This window comes from Charadrius vociferus, unplaced genomic scaffold (assembly GCF_000708025.1).
Source record: "Charadrius vociferus isolate BGI_N301 unplaced genomic scaffold, ASM70802v2 scaffold38, whole genome shotgun sequence".
In the NCBI taxonomy this organism is placed as follows: Eukaryota; Metazoa; Chordata; class Aves; order Charadriiformes; family Charadriidae; genus Charadrius; species Charadrius vociferus.
The window spans coordinates 53,960-70,478 of record NW_009650176.1 but is presented as its reverse complement, the minus strand read 5'-3'; the positions used below and the strand labels follow the sequence as shown (position 1 = coordinate 70,478).

The window sequence follows — 16,519 nt, the reverse complement described above, 5'->3', positions numbered from 1 at the left end:
GTGGTGGGGAGCAGGGAAAAAGAACTTTAGTGCGTGATTGGGAGGCAGCAAAGCGGGTATAGACTGCGAGGCGCTGTCGGCGAGGACGGCAGTTTCAGCGATGGGGAGTGTGGTCTGTGGGTGAAGCCTGTCCTTGCAGATTGTGGTTGTGAGGAGGAGCTGTCATATGCAGACACTGGATTTCTTTACCACTTTTTGTTCCAGGGAATTTCGGAGTGATTTCTAAATATACAAATAAAGAGTATCCACAAAGTTACTATGATGATGAGAGAGGCTTTCTGTAATTGATTATCAATGCAAATTGTACATAACTCATGTAAGCTGATGAAAAGTAATACTTTAGCGTTCTGTGCTGGCATTTAGTAATGTAAAATATGAAATTAGGCAAGAATAGCCTCTTTAACAGTTTTCGTGGCCGGGGGCACTTGTCTCTGCAGGTCTGTGAGTCAAGTGTGTGTGGAAAAGTCACTTGTGTTCAGAAGTAACACCCCTTATCCTACTGATACCGTTGCTGTCCCTGGTGGGCATGATCTGTTCTGTGTGCAGTTGGATGACTGTAAGTAACCTTTCTTTCCACACATTTCATTCATAGATTGCCTCTGCTCAGGAAATCTTTTTTTTAAACTTCCATGTTATAATTGTTACTAATTATTTGGGCTGTTACAGTTCCAGAGAGACCATAGTGAATCAGGGTCCCATTACCAAAGACAAAAAAAAAATCATTGCACTCAGTTTAAGGGTCAGGTCTCTGGCTAAACACAGATCAGCCTTTATCAATTGCTTCTGCATCTGAGATACCTTACTTAGTTTGCTACACTTAGAGCAGCAAACAAAGGTCATTGTTTGAAGTATGCCACTATTTCCCTTTTCAGAAAGGATTTTATTTTATCTTGGATTCTTTATTTCATATGCTTATTTGCATACATTATTTTTCTCCAGTAATCATATACCCTTATAGGGCGTGCCATTAACACTTTTTTCTCTTTCTGCTTTCCACGTTGTACTTCATTTGACTGATTTGATGTCCAACTCTGGCATTCATTGCAATTCACTAGGATCTCACATTTGAACATTTGCCATTTTGTCTTTTGAGTCTTTTGCCTGGGAGTTTTGACCCACAGTCCCATCTACTTCTCACCTAAATCATAGAATGTTTTAGGTTGGGAGGGGCTCAGGAGGTTAACTGGCCCAACAACTAGTCAAAACAGGGTTATAGCTTCCTGCTATCTAGTCCTGCTTTCATCTCTTCACAGATGTTGCCTGAATGTTTTGCATACAGGGAAGAGCAAAGAAACAAGGAGAGCCTCATAGTACGATAAGTAGTGCTAGAACTTCACCTGTTCCAATTTTCAGTAGGTCTCAGAGTAAAGATGAATTTCAATGAGGGTTTAGCCGCAGCTGAAAGTGCCATCAGGCTCCTGGGTATTCCAGCCTGTAACTTGGAAGTAGCTAAATTTTATCCTTTTCCTACACCACCCATAGTATCATAAAAATAGGATTAGAAGGATTCTGAATTTGTAATCTCATCCAAAGGAAGTATCACCTGTGTCCACATTGATGGCGCCAGATTTTTCTGGCCATTTAATATTTGGGCCCCCTATCTATCACGTGATTAGGCTCACTGAACAAGTCTTAGATGTTTGATTGCACGTGTGTGTTAGGTGTAGCACACCTGGGAACAACAGAATTCACTGCTCACGTAGCCTTCTCCTTTTCTGTGCTTATTGTTGCAAGAACATCTGGGAAAGACTTAATTTGGGATCACCTGAAGGATGATACAGTTTTTTGGTAGAAACAGCCTTCTCCCCATTGGTCTTCCCGAAGGAAACATAGAAACACATATGTTCTCACCAACTGATTGTGGAAGAAGGCTTTCCAGGATGGATGGTGATGTGAGATACCACTGCCAGGAATATAATCAAGCCAGCTCCAGCAGGTCTCCTGGGAAAGGCCAAGTGAGAACAGGCTCTGAACCTAATGAATTATCGTGGCCAGTAACAAAGAGATTGTCATGCACAAGTGGACTTCACCTCATTGAAACCATTGCTAGCAGATACCAGAGCAGTGTTTGAGTTTTACTAATACTTCTTTATGATACTTCTAGAAGATGCAGGTTTTTTCTTCCTCTGCTTGTCACTGAATGGCTCTTTCTATGACTGTCCTTATTCTTTCTTGACTGTAGTACTCTATTTCAGCTACCATTCCTGAAGGGTAAAACAGCCTTTGCTTCACCCAGTCATGTTTCTTGCCTATTTTTCTGGCTATTGCCATCCTTCAATTGCTTTATTTTTTCTACTGTTTCATACCGTTGTTCTCCATCTGACAGCTGTTCACAACTCTGGCGTACCTCTAACCTTGGTAGCTCATGACACCCGATCTTATCTTTCTTTTGTGCCCTCTGTGGCCCTTTCTTCCTTTTGCAATTTTTCCCAGTACTGCCTTTTCACTGTCTTGTGTAAAGGGTGGAGTTTCACATGGACTGCTCACCACATCCCTAACGGGTCCTTCAGTCTAATGATCATGTAGCTGACCGAGTCGGGCAGTCTTGCTAATCCAATTGATAATTAATTCATTAAGAGGAAGAGATCAATTTGGGGTCACAGCTGGAAATACTGGATATTTTCAAAATACTTAAAGTACTTTTAAAAGCATTACTGTTTCATATACTAGCTCTTCAAGGTAACAACTTTGTCTTTAGTCTTTGTAGGTGCTAGGAGAATATTGCTGCTCTTTCAGCTTCTAAATCAGTGGAAGAACTAGTATGAGTGCATTTTAAAGTTACAAGAATCATCATCCATGAGCCTGACTCCTGTTTTGTGTTTGTTTTTTTTTTTTTAACGTTTGTCTGGTTTCAGACAAATTAAATTGTCTGAAATTCTTTTTTGCCTATTTCTACAAGATTAAATAGCCTTTAGTGGCTAGCATGCTTTTTTGAGCAAGCTACACTATAAAAAAATTATATATGTCTTTTCTCTGAAAACTTAAGCAGTTTGAATATCTTGAGTTTTGCTGCAGAAGGCCTTTCCTTCCAGTTTTCAGGTATATTTTGCATTATGTAATGTTGTTGATCTGTGTTAGCAAATATTCAGCTTCGATAATAGAAGAGTGCATCAAGAACTACATTCCAAAGAAAAGAAACGGTTGTGAGTAGCACAATACTGATGCTTTCTTTTTCAGTCTAAAGAGTATACCTTCAATTGAACAATAAGAAAGCTGCTCTGGGCACCTATTTTTGTGAACCTTGTAGGAGCTTAATACTCCTTTGGCCTTTATCTCCTTAAAAGATTTAGCTGACTGCTTGACTAACGCTGTATTCAGGTATAAAAAGCTTTCATTTGTGCTTGCTGCTCTGTACATCTGAGGATCTGCTCTGCCCTTGAACAGCAGAACTACCTTGAGAGCTTATGTTCTTTCCCCCCTTCCCCTCCACACCTACTAGACTACCTAAATTCTTTTTGGTACTACTGTAACTGAGGATACTGCCACTCACTCCTGTTGTCGGTATGATCTGTAGTTGTCAAACCTTGTAAGACATTTTATTCACATGTATTAAAAAGTTTATTGTTCTAAGTCCATTAGGATGAGTCTATGTAGTATGTCCTTAATAATTTACTATGTTATGACTTAGTGTTTTAGTAGTAATAATTTAATACGTTCTAACATCGTAATCCTACTGAATACTGCTGGGTCAAGAGGGCATCACTGTGGGATACCAATAGAAAGTTTGGGCTTTTTAGGGTGCCTCTTCCCTTTTCATACTTACTTTGAGTTTTACCAACCTTAATTATTTTTAATCCATTTCATGTAGCTTTTAGTGAACTTACATATTGGTAGTATATTGTCATTAAAATGTCACATGTGTCTAATTTGGGCATCTTACAGAAATTAGAGCACGTATTAAGATAGTCGTCTTCAGCAGTTTTCATGCTTTTTGGAAAGTCACATTTGTGTATTAACACCTGTTTCCCATGAAACAGTACAAACTAGTACTGTTCATGTTGTTCCTTTTACAAGTATTGGCACAACTATGAACTACTGTTCATAGTTGTTCCTTTTACAAGTATTGGCACAATATTTACTTAGATCTATCTTTTCTAGTAATTTAATATTGGTGGATTTTTTTTTCTCTTTTCAACCTTTAGCAAAGCTGAACTATTTCCAACAGCCACAGGATATCAAGGAATCTGATTTTTTAACGTTCTTAGACAAGTGGGCCAGACCCTCTTTCGTAGCACCATCACAAGTCCAGCCATCATTCTCTGCGTTTTACAGGGTGAGTTGAAATAAAATAGCAAACAGTTTGCAGATATGTTTTTATTAAAGCTGTCTGTAATGAGATTGAATGAGAAGAGATTGAAAGATTCTTGTTTTTCTACCTATAGTCCGTATTATCTCTCAGTTCTTTTCATTCCTTATTGTGTAAAAATTTTTCGATTAGTTTTCTTGTTTTTAAACGTTTGTACAACACTTTAGACAAAATTGGGTGTACACTAAGGAGAAGTATAAATTTGCCTCTGTACCCTGATGATGCCATCACCTTGCACATGGCCTTAGTATTCCACTGTCACATTGTGATTTCTCCAAATTGTCTTTTCAGGCTGGTGATCCAATCCTAGTCTACTTTGATTCATCGTCTGTGCTGAGCACACTTAGACAGCCAGTGAAAATGGGAGCCAGTGGACTTTGTGTTGATGGCAATTCTGCTGGTTAGTAAAGGGGGAAGAATGTCTTAGGGAGGTTTGCTTCTGTTTTATCTGTTGTCCTCTCTTAACTCAGGCTTCCTGGACAGTAAAAGCACAAGCTGTACTCGGATTTTTGCCAATTTGAGCAAGAGCTGCATTACTGACCCTGCCCTAGATGCTGCCTCCTACTACCGTGACTTCACCGTGCTAAAGGTGCATGTCATATTTCTTCCTTTTGCTCAACATCTTATTTGCTTGACTTTCCATTGCAACTTCAGCTAACTGGAAAACTAAAGGTCATCTGGTCTGTCATCCCTCATCTCCTGATTGTGAAGGCCTTCTTGCTGGAAATCCTGTTAAAAATGTCATGGTCAGTGATAAGCCCTCAGTAGAAACTACCTTCCAATAAATTTCAGTTATTAGCAATTTCCTAATGCATTTAACAGATACCTCATCGATACTTTGTAGTTTTTATGGTTTAACTAGAAGTCTCTCATATTTTAAGCGGACTGTTTATCAAAGTATACATATCTGTTCCATCAACTTGATCAACCAAGCAATGCATGTTCTTAGTAAATAATGAGGATTTGTTTTACATAATGTGTTATCTCTACAATCATACTCGTGGCCAGTTATCAATATTAGCTTTATTTACATTCATAAATTGATTTCCATATAAATTTCTCCATTATTTATCCTGAAAATAATTTCAAAATAACCAATTTACTGTTCTGGGTTCAACATGCTGATGTTACTGAATGTTAACATGAAAATAACGCTCTCACCTTACAGAGTTTCTCTGGTGTTCCAAGATAAAACGGCAGTGTAGTTATTAACACCTTATTAAGGCTAATGAGTCAATTTACCCTTATATTGGAAATCTAAATCTGCATAACTGTAGTAGAGAGTCTTCTGTTGATCAAATTTAACTCATGTTTTCAGGGCTTGCTTTGTCACTGTGGCCAAAACTTAATTTTTCCTTAAATGGAAGCTGAAGTAATTACTTGATTCCAGAAGGGGGAGCTCCAGGAATGAATCAAAAATGCCGATACCTTGAAGTATCTGCATTCTGCAGATCATTAGCAGGGCCAAGAATAAAATTTGTCTTCTGATGTTCTAAAAATGCTTTCTGTGGATTATGTCTGTGATTTCTAGATCACAAATTGATGACAAGTTTTACAAATCTGGAATAAACAAAGTATTTTTGACAATATAATATGTAGGCTCTATTTAGTGATGGTTTCATGACTTTAGGCACTTGCAAACCCAGAAAATCAGTTGGTTTTTTGGTGTTGTATGTTGGTTTGTTTTTTTTTTTTCCCAGGTCCCAGTCAATGACACCATTGTGCAGTCCATGAAGGTCAGTCTGTATTGCCAATGAAAATAATATCTGCTTCTGAAATAAAATATCTGGAATCTTAGGCATTCATAGTAATACCTATGGTTTGGGAACTTGAAGGAATGGGAATGTTCTGTGTCTGAGACAAGATTTTTTCAACAAAAGCATGACATTATAGAAAAAAAATAGGGATTTAAGGGAAGATGTACTTTTAAGTGAATGGGCATAGGCAGGGCTGGAGTCAGGGAGGTAGCTTGTTTTCTTAGAAAAAATTTGGCATCTGGAGCAGGGTGATGTGTCCATAGATCACAGCTACAGCAGGAAGGTAAATCTGACTTGGATGGAAAAGCAGTGGAAAAGAGTAAGAAAGGCACGCTCTTTTTGAAGAGTTGCTAATTGTTAATATGCTTACTGTCTGCAGGTAAGGGTCACTGCAGTCGCCCCGCCTGGAGCTCCCCACATGAAAGACAACATGTGTAAGAATGTTGTTTCCGAGGTATCTCAGTCTTCTTTCCTTTGGGCAGCTCTGTGCTAAATCAAAGTCATTGCCCTATTACATGATACTGATTCTTCTCTGAATTGAACTTTCAGGTGATATATGAGATAGAATTCAGCAGCACACATGGGATTCAGAGTGTTTCTGTCCGGTTCAAAGTGAGCAACTTCTCTGGGAACTCAGGATCCTCTCTGCAGCAGCGCTTCACTTTGCACTTCTGGGTCAGTGCCCCCATCCTCCCTGGGCTCTTACCAAGCTTGTTGTCTGTAGTTCATGACCCAGTTTTGTACAGATGAGATGTGAAAAGATTAGAGCAGTGTCACTGTAATGTGGTAGTACCCTGTGACATAGCTGATGATTGAAAGAAGGAGGGGACACTGCTCTGGGCTCAAGTAGGCCACATTAGTAGAAAAATCCAGGCTCAGTGCAAGCATGTAGTTTTGCACTGCTCAAGTCTGAAGGGGATGATTATTTTTTCTGACTATTTTTTGCTATTGTTTTGATTTGGTTTGGGATTTTTGGGTTTGGTTTTTTTTTTTTTTTTGGTAGGGGAAGAAGGGAGAGGATGAGATCAGGGTCACCAGCAAAGTCTTGTGAAGGAAAGGGTTGAAGCTGGTGCTGTATCTGAGGTGTTCGGACTTTGAACAAAGTTGCTAAATTTATTCCAGGTACTTATTAATCTTTGCCCATGCAGCAGGAAAAAGAGTTACTATGGAGAGGATGGAAATCTGGGAAGTGCTAAGGTGTGTTGGAGTTCATACAACCATGTAAAGTGGAATAAGTGGTGACCTCAGGGGTTGATAAGCGTGCAGTGCAACTTTGCTGAAGTTGTCCCAGAGGCTCTCCCCATAAAACGATTTAGAAGTGGAATCTGCCACTCGGAATCAGGGTCAAGGCAGGGTTTGTTCTGCAGATCGTCTGTAGAATTGCCCAGATTGATACGTTCACTTCCTTAGAGATAAATGCTGAGCAATAGGAATGTGTTGTCGCAAGAATCGTTCTGGTAGTATCCACATTTCAGGGTACCAACTTTTGATTTTTTTTTTTATTTTTTTTTTACCTCCTGGCCTGCAGATGACCTTGCCAGGTAAAAAAGACGATTTGGAAACAAATATTGGAGGTTCTAGTGGTGCATAATATTCAGTCATTCAAAAAATGGGTTACCTTTACATTTTTGAGAATGTGAATTTGATCTTCTGAGGTGAATGGATCTTATTGGTGCTGATGTTTTCCTCTTCCTTTCTGTGTTCCCTTTGCCTCTTTGTAGACCGGGACTCTTTCTCATGTGTTGCCTAGAAGTGGAAACCCTGGCTATATTATTGGAGCACCACTGTTGATTGCAAACAGTGGTGCCATGCAGCACGTATCCTTTTTCTGCTATCAGGTTTTATTCATCACTGGGTTTATTGACTTCTGGTACTCTACTCTCTGGACTTCAGAGATTCTGCCTTTACCTGTGAGGGCATACCTCAGTATTACACTGCAGCCATCAGCAGGCCTTTTGGTCACGATTGAATTGTAGTCCTGTGATAGGGATAAGGAGGAATGTGGGGTGAGAGGATTGTTAAATACAAGTTGGGTGTATATTGTCTGTTTATGCTTTTGTTTGGCTTCTTGACATGCAGTCTGTCAGATGAGCATTTTACAGAGTGAAGGTGATGGAAGTTGCTCACAGTTCCTCAGACACACAGTACAATTTGGAAGAAATATGAGGACAGGCTGCAAGCTCGGGTAACAACACGCTTTGCAATCACCCTTCCTGACGCATTTGGAAGGTGTGGACTCACTTAGTACATTTTTCCATAGTCTCTCACACATTTCTGTGGAACCTAGGTCCTTCCCCGAGGTCCCCAATGGATGTTTCATATACTCCTAAGAGGACTTAAATATCAGAGATGGTGGACCTTTAGAACACAAACTGAACATTGTGAAGGTCTTCTGAGACATTTTGAGGCTGTAGTCTGGCAATGTCTTTTGCAAGAGTACAGTTTGTATTTGAGGAGTGAATTATAATGGAACCTTAAAAAGCAATTGTTTTGATGATTTGGGTCATTCTTTTGTTGGTGACAGGGCAGGTATATGACCACTGATGTGAAACATGGCTAAAGAGCTGTCAGTTTTCCTTATCATGCGTTACCCTGACATGTTCTTCTTCTCCCTTCTCATTGCAGAGAGGATTGAAACTGCATCTGTTTAATACCAATATTTCCATAGTGATTCTGTTGACTCATTATAAGAGTGGAAGCAATGCTTGTTATGAAGGAAGGATGTTGCTAGTGTGTTTTTTTTTTCCTGTCTTGGAAATCACTTTGTCAAAGCTGTTATTTCCTCATTTTCAGCCTGTCCCCAATAATGGAAGAAAGTAACTGTAGTTACATCCAGCAGAAGTTATACAAGGCTCTTCAGGGGATGAACAGAGCGGAGGACGTTGCTATAACTGGCAGTGCTCATTCAACCCAGGCAGAAGAGTGGACGGCCATTCTGATTCAGAACTGCAGTGTGCAGGTAATATGAATGCAAAACGACCAGCTGTGAGTATTTTTCCTTTCAAGTCTTTGTATTGCCTTGGGAAAATGTGCGCATGGGAAAAAAAGAACCAGCTTGTTCATTTGGGTTTACTTTCTTTGTGTGATGATCCACTGACTCTCAGGAGTCTTAATGCCTGTAAGTGGGTGTTCTTATTATGGTTCATATTATTAGGATATTTACTAAACAAACAACAAAAAAAAAACCCTGAGAGATTTAATACCTCTCGAATCCTGTTCCTGCTATTTAAATGGGCAAAAAGAGTTTAATACTGAATCCAGAGTTGTATTACCTAGGGTTCTGACAGCCTTCTAGACTTAATATTACCTGGTTACTTCCTATTAATTTGATGCTTTTATTATTATCATCCTTTCTGATTTTCCAGTTTCTAGGGATATTTATATATTACCTAATAAGGGTAAAAGTGTGCAATACAAGTAGTTATGGAGGAGGGAAATTCTATTTTAGTAATTACTAATCTGTCGGGAGATGTCCTAATAGAATGCAAAATCCAAGGCATAGAGCTGAAACAAATTCTGTTTGGAAAAGAGATAACAATGAGATGTGTATAGCTCTAAAATGGGTGGTTGACCTGACCAGAAGTTATGGGTTTAGCATTGAAGTGACTAATTCAGGTTCAGTGACCTACGCTATCCAAAATATTAGACTTTGACCATAACGGTCCTTTTCACCTTTAATATACTATATTATGATGTTTGTGTATTTTTTTTCAGGCTGTGAATTGTACTTCCTGTTGCATGGTTCCTGTGACCCTGGAGATACAGATAGTGTGGACTAACGTGGGCCTCCTGTCCAACCCACAAGCTCAAATACTGGGTGCACGGTACTTTTATCGGTGTCACCCCCTGAAGGTATGGAATTTAAAATCCTCCCCTCACATACAGAGGTAATTAAATGGGATTCACAGGTTATTTAAGAATCAAGGAATCAAATGGTCTTGACATTACTGCGTTGAGACGTACTGAACTTTAGCAGTGGTCTGGCTGCAACGGCAAGAGTTTGTATTTAACAGCTCCATAGAGGAAGGTGGTTTTATGGCCTTATCAGTACTGTCCTCAATCACTTGTACAACTTGAAAACGTACCTTCTTTCCAACCCTAAAAGACCTTCTGCCACTTAAACACTCAAACTTTAAACTTTTAGTTACGCTCAGTATAAAGTTGTAGTCACAAACATTCAATAACTACGTTTATCTAGTTGTCTCTTAAAGCCTTAATATGGAATTTGAGTTGATTTATATTTCACAGACTCTACAGCATGCTGATAATCTGTGCAAGATGATATTTCTATTCGTCTAGGGGTTCTGAAATTACCAACAGGTAGCTGAGGAAGAAGCTAATGCTGATGGCAGCAGATGTGAAGAATTAGGGGGAAGCGTTCTCAGCAAGAAAGCAGGTTTCTAAGAGAAGATAACATGATGGAAACATTCAAGGTCAGGTTGGACAGGGCTCTGAGTAACCTAATCTAGTGGAAGATGTCCCTGATCATTGCAGGGGGCTTGGAATAGATGGCCTTCAAAGGTTCCTTCCAACGCAGACTATTCTATGATGTCAGCAGGACGGTGGAGCTAACAGGTCTGCAAAGGAGAATAGTCGTGTTCAAACGTGTGTCACTGGATCCTATTTTGGTGCAAGGCTGGATTCCTGACATCACAAAGTCTTTTGGACAGCACCTGTATTTCAAAACTTATACTTCTCTGCAAGGGCTTTAGGGGAGCTGCTGACACCTGCCCATAGTGTTCTCGTGGCAGTGAGGTATGACATGGCAAGTGTCTGTCTGATCTGTTATTACTCTTTGAACTTCAGACTCTGCCTAGATGAGATTTTACATCACTTGTTTGCATGTATCTCATGGTACCTCTTTGTCCTTCCTTCTTGCAACATACATGAAAAAAACACGATAGGAAAATGTTCAGCTTGTAAAACACATGTTGCCCTGAGGCAAACGGACACCCCTGCCCCACGAAGATATTTTCTAAATCTGAGCTGTTACGTGGCTCCATTAACAAAACTTCTGTCTGAGGAGGGAGACTTGCATTCCTAGAAAAAGTACAGGGTGCGTATCCCTCAGTAAGGATTAGCCAGTCAGGAACTATGAGATTCAGGTATCATCTGCTTGAGCAACTGATGCTAATTACTTTAGAGCTGTAAGGTATATTGCAAAGCAAATGATAAGAAAGCAAGTTTCTGGCAGCCAGAAAAAAATACACCATTAAAATAGTACTGACTTCATCAGTGGCAATCCACAAATTAGGGTTGTTAGTAAAGACATGTTGGCACAGGTACGAGTTGGTACCATACCCAGCAGTTAAGAATTGCAGCCATTTGTGAGCATACCAGTGGGATCACCAGTGCCTGCTGTATACTGCTTTACTCTTATGTCACTTCCCAGTTTTAGCCTACAGATTCTCTTTTTGAGAATTATCCATTCTTTAGAGAAAACCTTTTCCTTTAGACCACACAGTCACTGGAGAGTTGCCTTAGTGACTGACCTGAAAACACAGAAAAGACATCCCATTTTCTACACCCATCCACAGTATCTGGTCACAATTGTATTTGGACTTCCTGAAAATACAAGACAGTCTTCAATGTTGTAGAGCTATACAAGAGCATGCTGGAAGTCACTTGTGGCTTCCTTCACCCAGCTACTGAGGGGTTGTGTGTGGGTTCTTTTCCCCACTAATCTCTCTGATTTTCAGGCAGATTTTGAAGGTCAAGACACAAAGCCAGAATCATTTTGAGGCTTTTTGTTGACTAAGGCGATTGTGCCTACTGTATGTTTACTCATCAATAGGAGAATTTATATCCATCAGGAGTGAAGGGGAAATTCTACTTGTAACTGCTCAGCAGTGGTAATTTGTGACTGAGGAATGATCTCGCATGGAGGGCAAGAAGACCCAAATGTGAGAAGGGGTTAAACTGGCTGGAAGGAATGCCAGAGACAAACTCCTTGCAAGGGAGTGAAGCGAGGAGATAGGAAGAAGCCTCAGCTTTGTCTTGTAGCCGTCCTGGAACAGGATGGATCAGGGGCCCAAGCTCAGGGGCCACCTTTGGGCAGCAGAGCTGGGCTGGGGGATGGACCCACAGCTGGGCTGAGGTGCCCCATGCTGACGCTCTCGGGATTGGTGCAGGTGTATATAAGGAATCTGCTTGTGATGCATCTTTGCAGACTCCATGTAGAACCATGTATGGGGGTAGAACTTTGCCCAATGCATTGTTCGTTACATTTTTCTTTTATATTTAAGCACTAAAGTATTTTTAATTTGCCTTGAGAGGTACCACAAAAATTCCCCAATAGGAGTCTCAGTATTTTTCCTCTTAAGAGTCATGAATTCCATCTTGGAGCTTTTTGAAGGCTTCCTGCACAACTTTGCTGTAAAGGCAATCTTGCAAGTTGCTTCCAGGGAAGTGAGTGAGGTGGTGATTTCACAGATTGGCTAAAACAGGTGCAAGCACAGAAAGTGTGCTGACAGTAGATTCCCTCTCTTGAGGTTAGCAGGCAGAGCCAGGGCAGGGAGTGAGGTTGCTCTTTTGGCAGCAGCATGGTCTTAAATGAGCCCAAGCTAGCCACGGAACTCCACATAGCTCAAGCAGTGAGTGCATTAGTTGTCTTACAGCATTCTGTTGAAACAGAAAGGACTGAGGCCTTAGAAGTTCAGTCCCCTTTTCCATCTTAACCAACTGACCTCCCAGTCTGTCTCCTTTCTGAAACAATATCCTAAAACATGAGAAATAAATTCATTGTTTTATTGGGTCCCTGCTTTATTTTATTGATATTTTATTGAAAAGATCAAATCTTCTGACAGTCCTGTCTGTTTCTGGCAGCAATCACCTGTTCAAAGAGCCAGGTAATCCTATCTTCTGCAAAATACATAATTTCATAAAAAATAGAGCTAGCTTTGCTTCTGCTGTTACTACCAACTAGCCAATATGTCTTTTCTCCAAATAAGAGAGTTACTGCTTCTGTTCTGGAGATCTGTAACATAATGTGCAGTAGCTGCTGATCTTCCCTGAGATGGTGCCCTTGATTTACCTGCTAGGTATCAATCTGGGGAAAGAGGAGTTACTCCACTAAAAAAATATGTCTGGAACATCTAACTCCTACCATCCTAAAGACATCTTGCTTGCCAGTCATCTACAGCTAATGCAAATCAAGGAAAGATGTATCTTTTGTATTAAGCATGCTAAACTCTTTGTGCTTTCCTTCTTGTTACAGTTCCTAAGTATGAGCACAGTACCTTTGACAACTGTTGTTACCTTCACTGACATGACGAAATGGCCAGAACCTCCACGAGGCCAGCCCCAAATCCACTGGAAACTCCCATTTGATATCTTTTACCCATTCAAAGTGGCATATAATTTGGAAAGAAGTTACAAAGGTGACCTGTTTGTCTATTTTTTGTTGATTCTAATAACATTTAGTATTCTCTGCTTTTGAAGTCGTATAGACGGGGCCCATACTTAAAGTACAGTAACTGAATGGATACATTTGGAGTCTGATCCAGATCATAGACTTTTCTCCTCAGGTTCTCATACTGTGCCTATGATACCTATGTGCCTTTTGTTGTTGGATTAAGCCACGTGACTAGCCTCTGTGCTGTCCTCTAATGCCCCTATTCTCCGTATGCACCACTGGTGAACCTCACTGCAGTGACACACTTTAGCGATGGAGGGATCAAGAGATGTTGCATTTATGAGGAACGAGGAGGACGTTTAAATGAACATTCCATGTTCCCAGAAACCAAGAGTGCTTCATAAACCAAAGAGTATGGAGAGAGGAGCAAAGTTCAATCCAAGCATTTTGGAGCTGTGTTCAGTCACCTTCTGGAGAAGCACCTGATTTTTTTACATGGAACTAACTGAACATTTAAAATACAGGAGCCCTCCCAGGCAACGTGAATTATTATTTTATGAGTACATGTCTGCCAGTCACCTTTAACATGTCCTTGTTACGTGTTACTCTGACAGTTTTTGACTCGTATCTTTCTGTCTTTTCAAACACAGATTTTCAATTGAAATGTTTGTGTTTTAATCACTGTTTACATTAGCAATAGTGTTACACAAAGCAAAGTAACTGTAAATGTTCCATCCTCTGAAATATAATTAATTTTAGTTGTTTGTCATGACAAACAACTGATGTTTTGGTTGTGTTTTTCTCTTGAAGAAACAGGCCCAAATATGTTTTTTCCTAGATAAGAAACATTCTCTTGTGAGATAGGAACTGGACTGATAACGATTAGGTGGCACATCGGAGAGAGTTGTGAACAGTCCTAAAGAAAAAAAAAAAATCAATTATTGTAGGAAGAATTTGTAGATGTATTATGAGACTGAAGCTTACGGCAATACCTTACCTTTTACTGCAATACCTCTGGCTCAGTAAGCTTATTGTGTTTGAAGGTGATCTTCTGATTATCTAGCCTGCCCCACTGCATCACACAGGCTAAGGGAATCTGCTCAATTGTTCCATTAAGTTGCTGGATGACCGGGTATCTTTTAAGCAAAGGATTTATTATTTACCTTAAATTCTCCAGATGATGGAAAAATCTGCCCCATTAAATGTCAAGTACTCCAGTGGAATCAATAATGGGCAAGAAAACCCGAGAAATCTGTCCTGTCTTTAACAAAATGTATTTGTTGCTTTTGTACATACACTGTGCATAGCAACTTTATTGCTCTTCCTCATTACAAACTTAAACAAAAGAGTGAGTGCAAAAATAAACTGAAAATCTAGTAATTAGTCAGAATATCAAAAGAGAGAGAACCTGAATAAAACAAAACCACAGCTGATCTAAAACATGCAGATTACAGAGTAACTCCAGATATTTAACTTTCTGATTGTGTGCATGGTTTATTAGCTTGGCAAGAATTCCATGCAAGCATCTGCTGCTTCCATTCCTTCCGATTCTGGGGCAGCCAATGAAAGCCAGTGTGAACACAAGTGCATTCTAGTGTTACGTGTAGCTGGTGGTACCAGTACAGCAACAACCTTTGATTTTAGATAGGTGTGGCTTCTCAACTGTCCCTGTAGGATCTTTGCAAAGCTTTTAGCAAAACACATTCGTTGCATATGTCACATGTCTTCTCATGCTCCTAATTTGTGGAATCCAGGAAATTAATTTAGAGGTGACAGTAACTGAATTGAACAAAGCGTTAGTTGGAAAAACTTGCCAGACAGCACGTTGCCAAGTGTGTCACGATGTGGCTTCAGTGAAAAGGATCTGGCATCTCTGTTTTCTGCATTATTGAGATAATTCAATTAGGCGACTACAGAGATTCTTTTTATTCTATGAGCTGAAAATACATGGAAATGCTATAAGAATGCATCACCTTACTACTGTAATTATCTGTCATACCCCTAACCTCCAACATGTCCTATTTTCTAGCACACATTTGGCACCTGACATTTCCTCATTGCAGGAAACAGAGCTGGAAAGAGCTTTGTCCGTAACCTGGTCTTGCCTGACTTAAGGCATGTTCAATTCCAGCCATGCCACACCACATGGACGTGGGTTTAGAGTCTGCAGTTTCCTATGACAGTTTATTTCAGTGTCTACTTTCTCATGTTATGTTTTTCCCTACTGTCTGAACCTAAATGGCCTCTGCTGCAATTGAGTATCAGGCAACAGTATGACAGTGTCACACACAAGGCAGATTTCTATGTCAGATACACAGAATGGGCTATTTATAATCTACGTCAAAGGGCTGAGACATTGCTGCATAATTTCTCTGCGGCCAGCATTCCACATGGAACCATCTTTCCAACATGTCCTGTTTTGAGGCAGTAAGTCTATTTTTACACAGTCCGAGTGAAAGACACTTTGGATTACAAAGTAGGAGCAGAGTTACAAAAAGTTAATAAAGTGCACTGTTGGTAGCGACGTGAATTAGGCCGCCCACCCAGCTCTTACCAAGATCTCTCTATTGGGCTGTCTCGTTGTCGTGCTGGAAGTGAACAGCAGTGAGTGCTTTGTTCTTCCTCCACTCTGGAGTACCGCTTCTCGCCTTTATCATTGATTCCTCCCCCCACCCAGCAAACAAGCAATGAGAATGTGAATTTCTGAAATATTCTGAGATCATTCTCCCCTTCTGTAATGTAAGAATATATAGAAAATGCAAAGAAAAAGCCAAAGAAGACATCTTAAAAATTTCTATCAGCTCCTTAGTGTGCTTCCATTCTCTTCAGGCACTAAGTGCATGAGCCACTGTTACAGACAAGTCAAGTTCCAGACAGTTTACCCCTGCAGCGCCCGTAGCGGAAGGAGAGGTGTCTCACGCCTGCTGCCTTCATCTGCCTCACCGTGCTTCTCCAGGATGCCGCACTCTGCCCGTACCCCTCGAGAGACCATAATTACACGAGCAGATAAACGCGATTCCGCAGCACGTTACCGGCCTACCCCACGAGGCCGCGCTGTGCCCGCCCTCGCACCTCCCGGTTTTCCCGGGAACGGCGCCGCCC

General features: G+C 40.4%; 1 protein-coding gene across 1 annotated transcript; it reads left to right on the top strand.

Annotated features, from left to right (window-relative positions):
- Positions 1 to 100: 100 nt before the first annotated feature.
- On the top strand, positions 101 to 13,501 carry TCTN3 (tectonic family member 3). Its single transcript, XM_009892734.1, has 13 exons — positions 101 to 120; positions 438 to 556; positions 4,143 to 4,273; positions 4,598 to 4,706; positions 4,777 to 4,895; positions 6,007 to 6,042; positions 6,443 to 6,517; positions 6,613 to 6,738; positions 7,785 to 7,880; positions 8,151 to 8,248; positions 8,857 to 9,022; positions 9,778 to 9,915; positions 13,280 to 13,501. Exons 1-13 carry the CDS (start codon positions 101 to 103, stop codon positions 13,499 to 13,501), a joined length of 1,455 nt encoding a protein of 484 aa, XP_009891036.1.
- Positions 13,502 to 16,519: the final 3,018 nt, after the last annotated feature.

Excerpts from the sequence above, each read along its gene's own strand:
- TCTN3 (XM_009892734.1), top strand. The coding sequence starts at position 101 with ATGGGGAGTGTGGTCTGTGG. Across the intron at positions 4,896-6,006 it reads GTGACTTCACCGTGCTAAAG|GTCCCAGTCAATGACACCAT; the intron begins GTGCATGTCATA and ends TTTTTTTCCCAG. Across the intron at positions 9,916-13,279 it reads ATCGGTGTCACCCCCTGAAG|TTCCTAAGTATGAGCACAGT; the intron begins GTATGGAATTTA and ends TTCTTGTTACAG.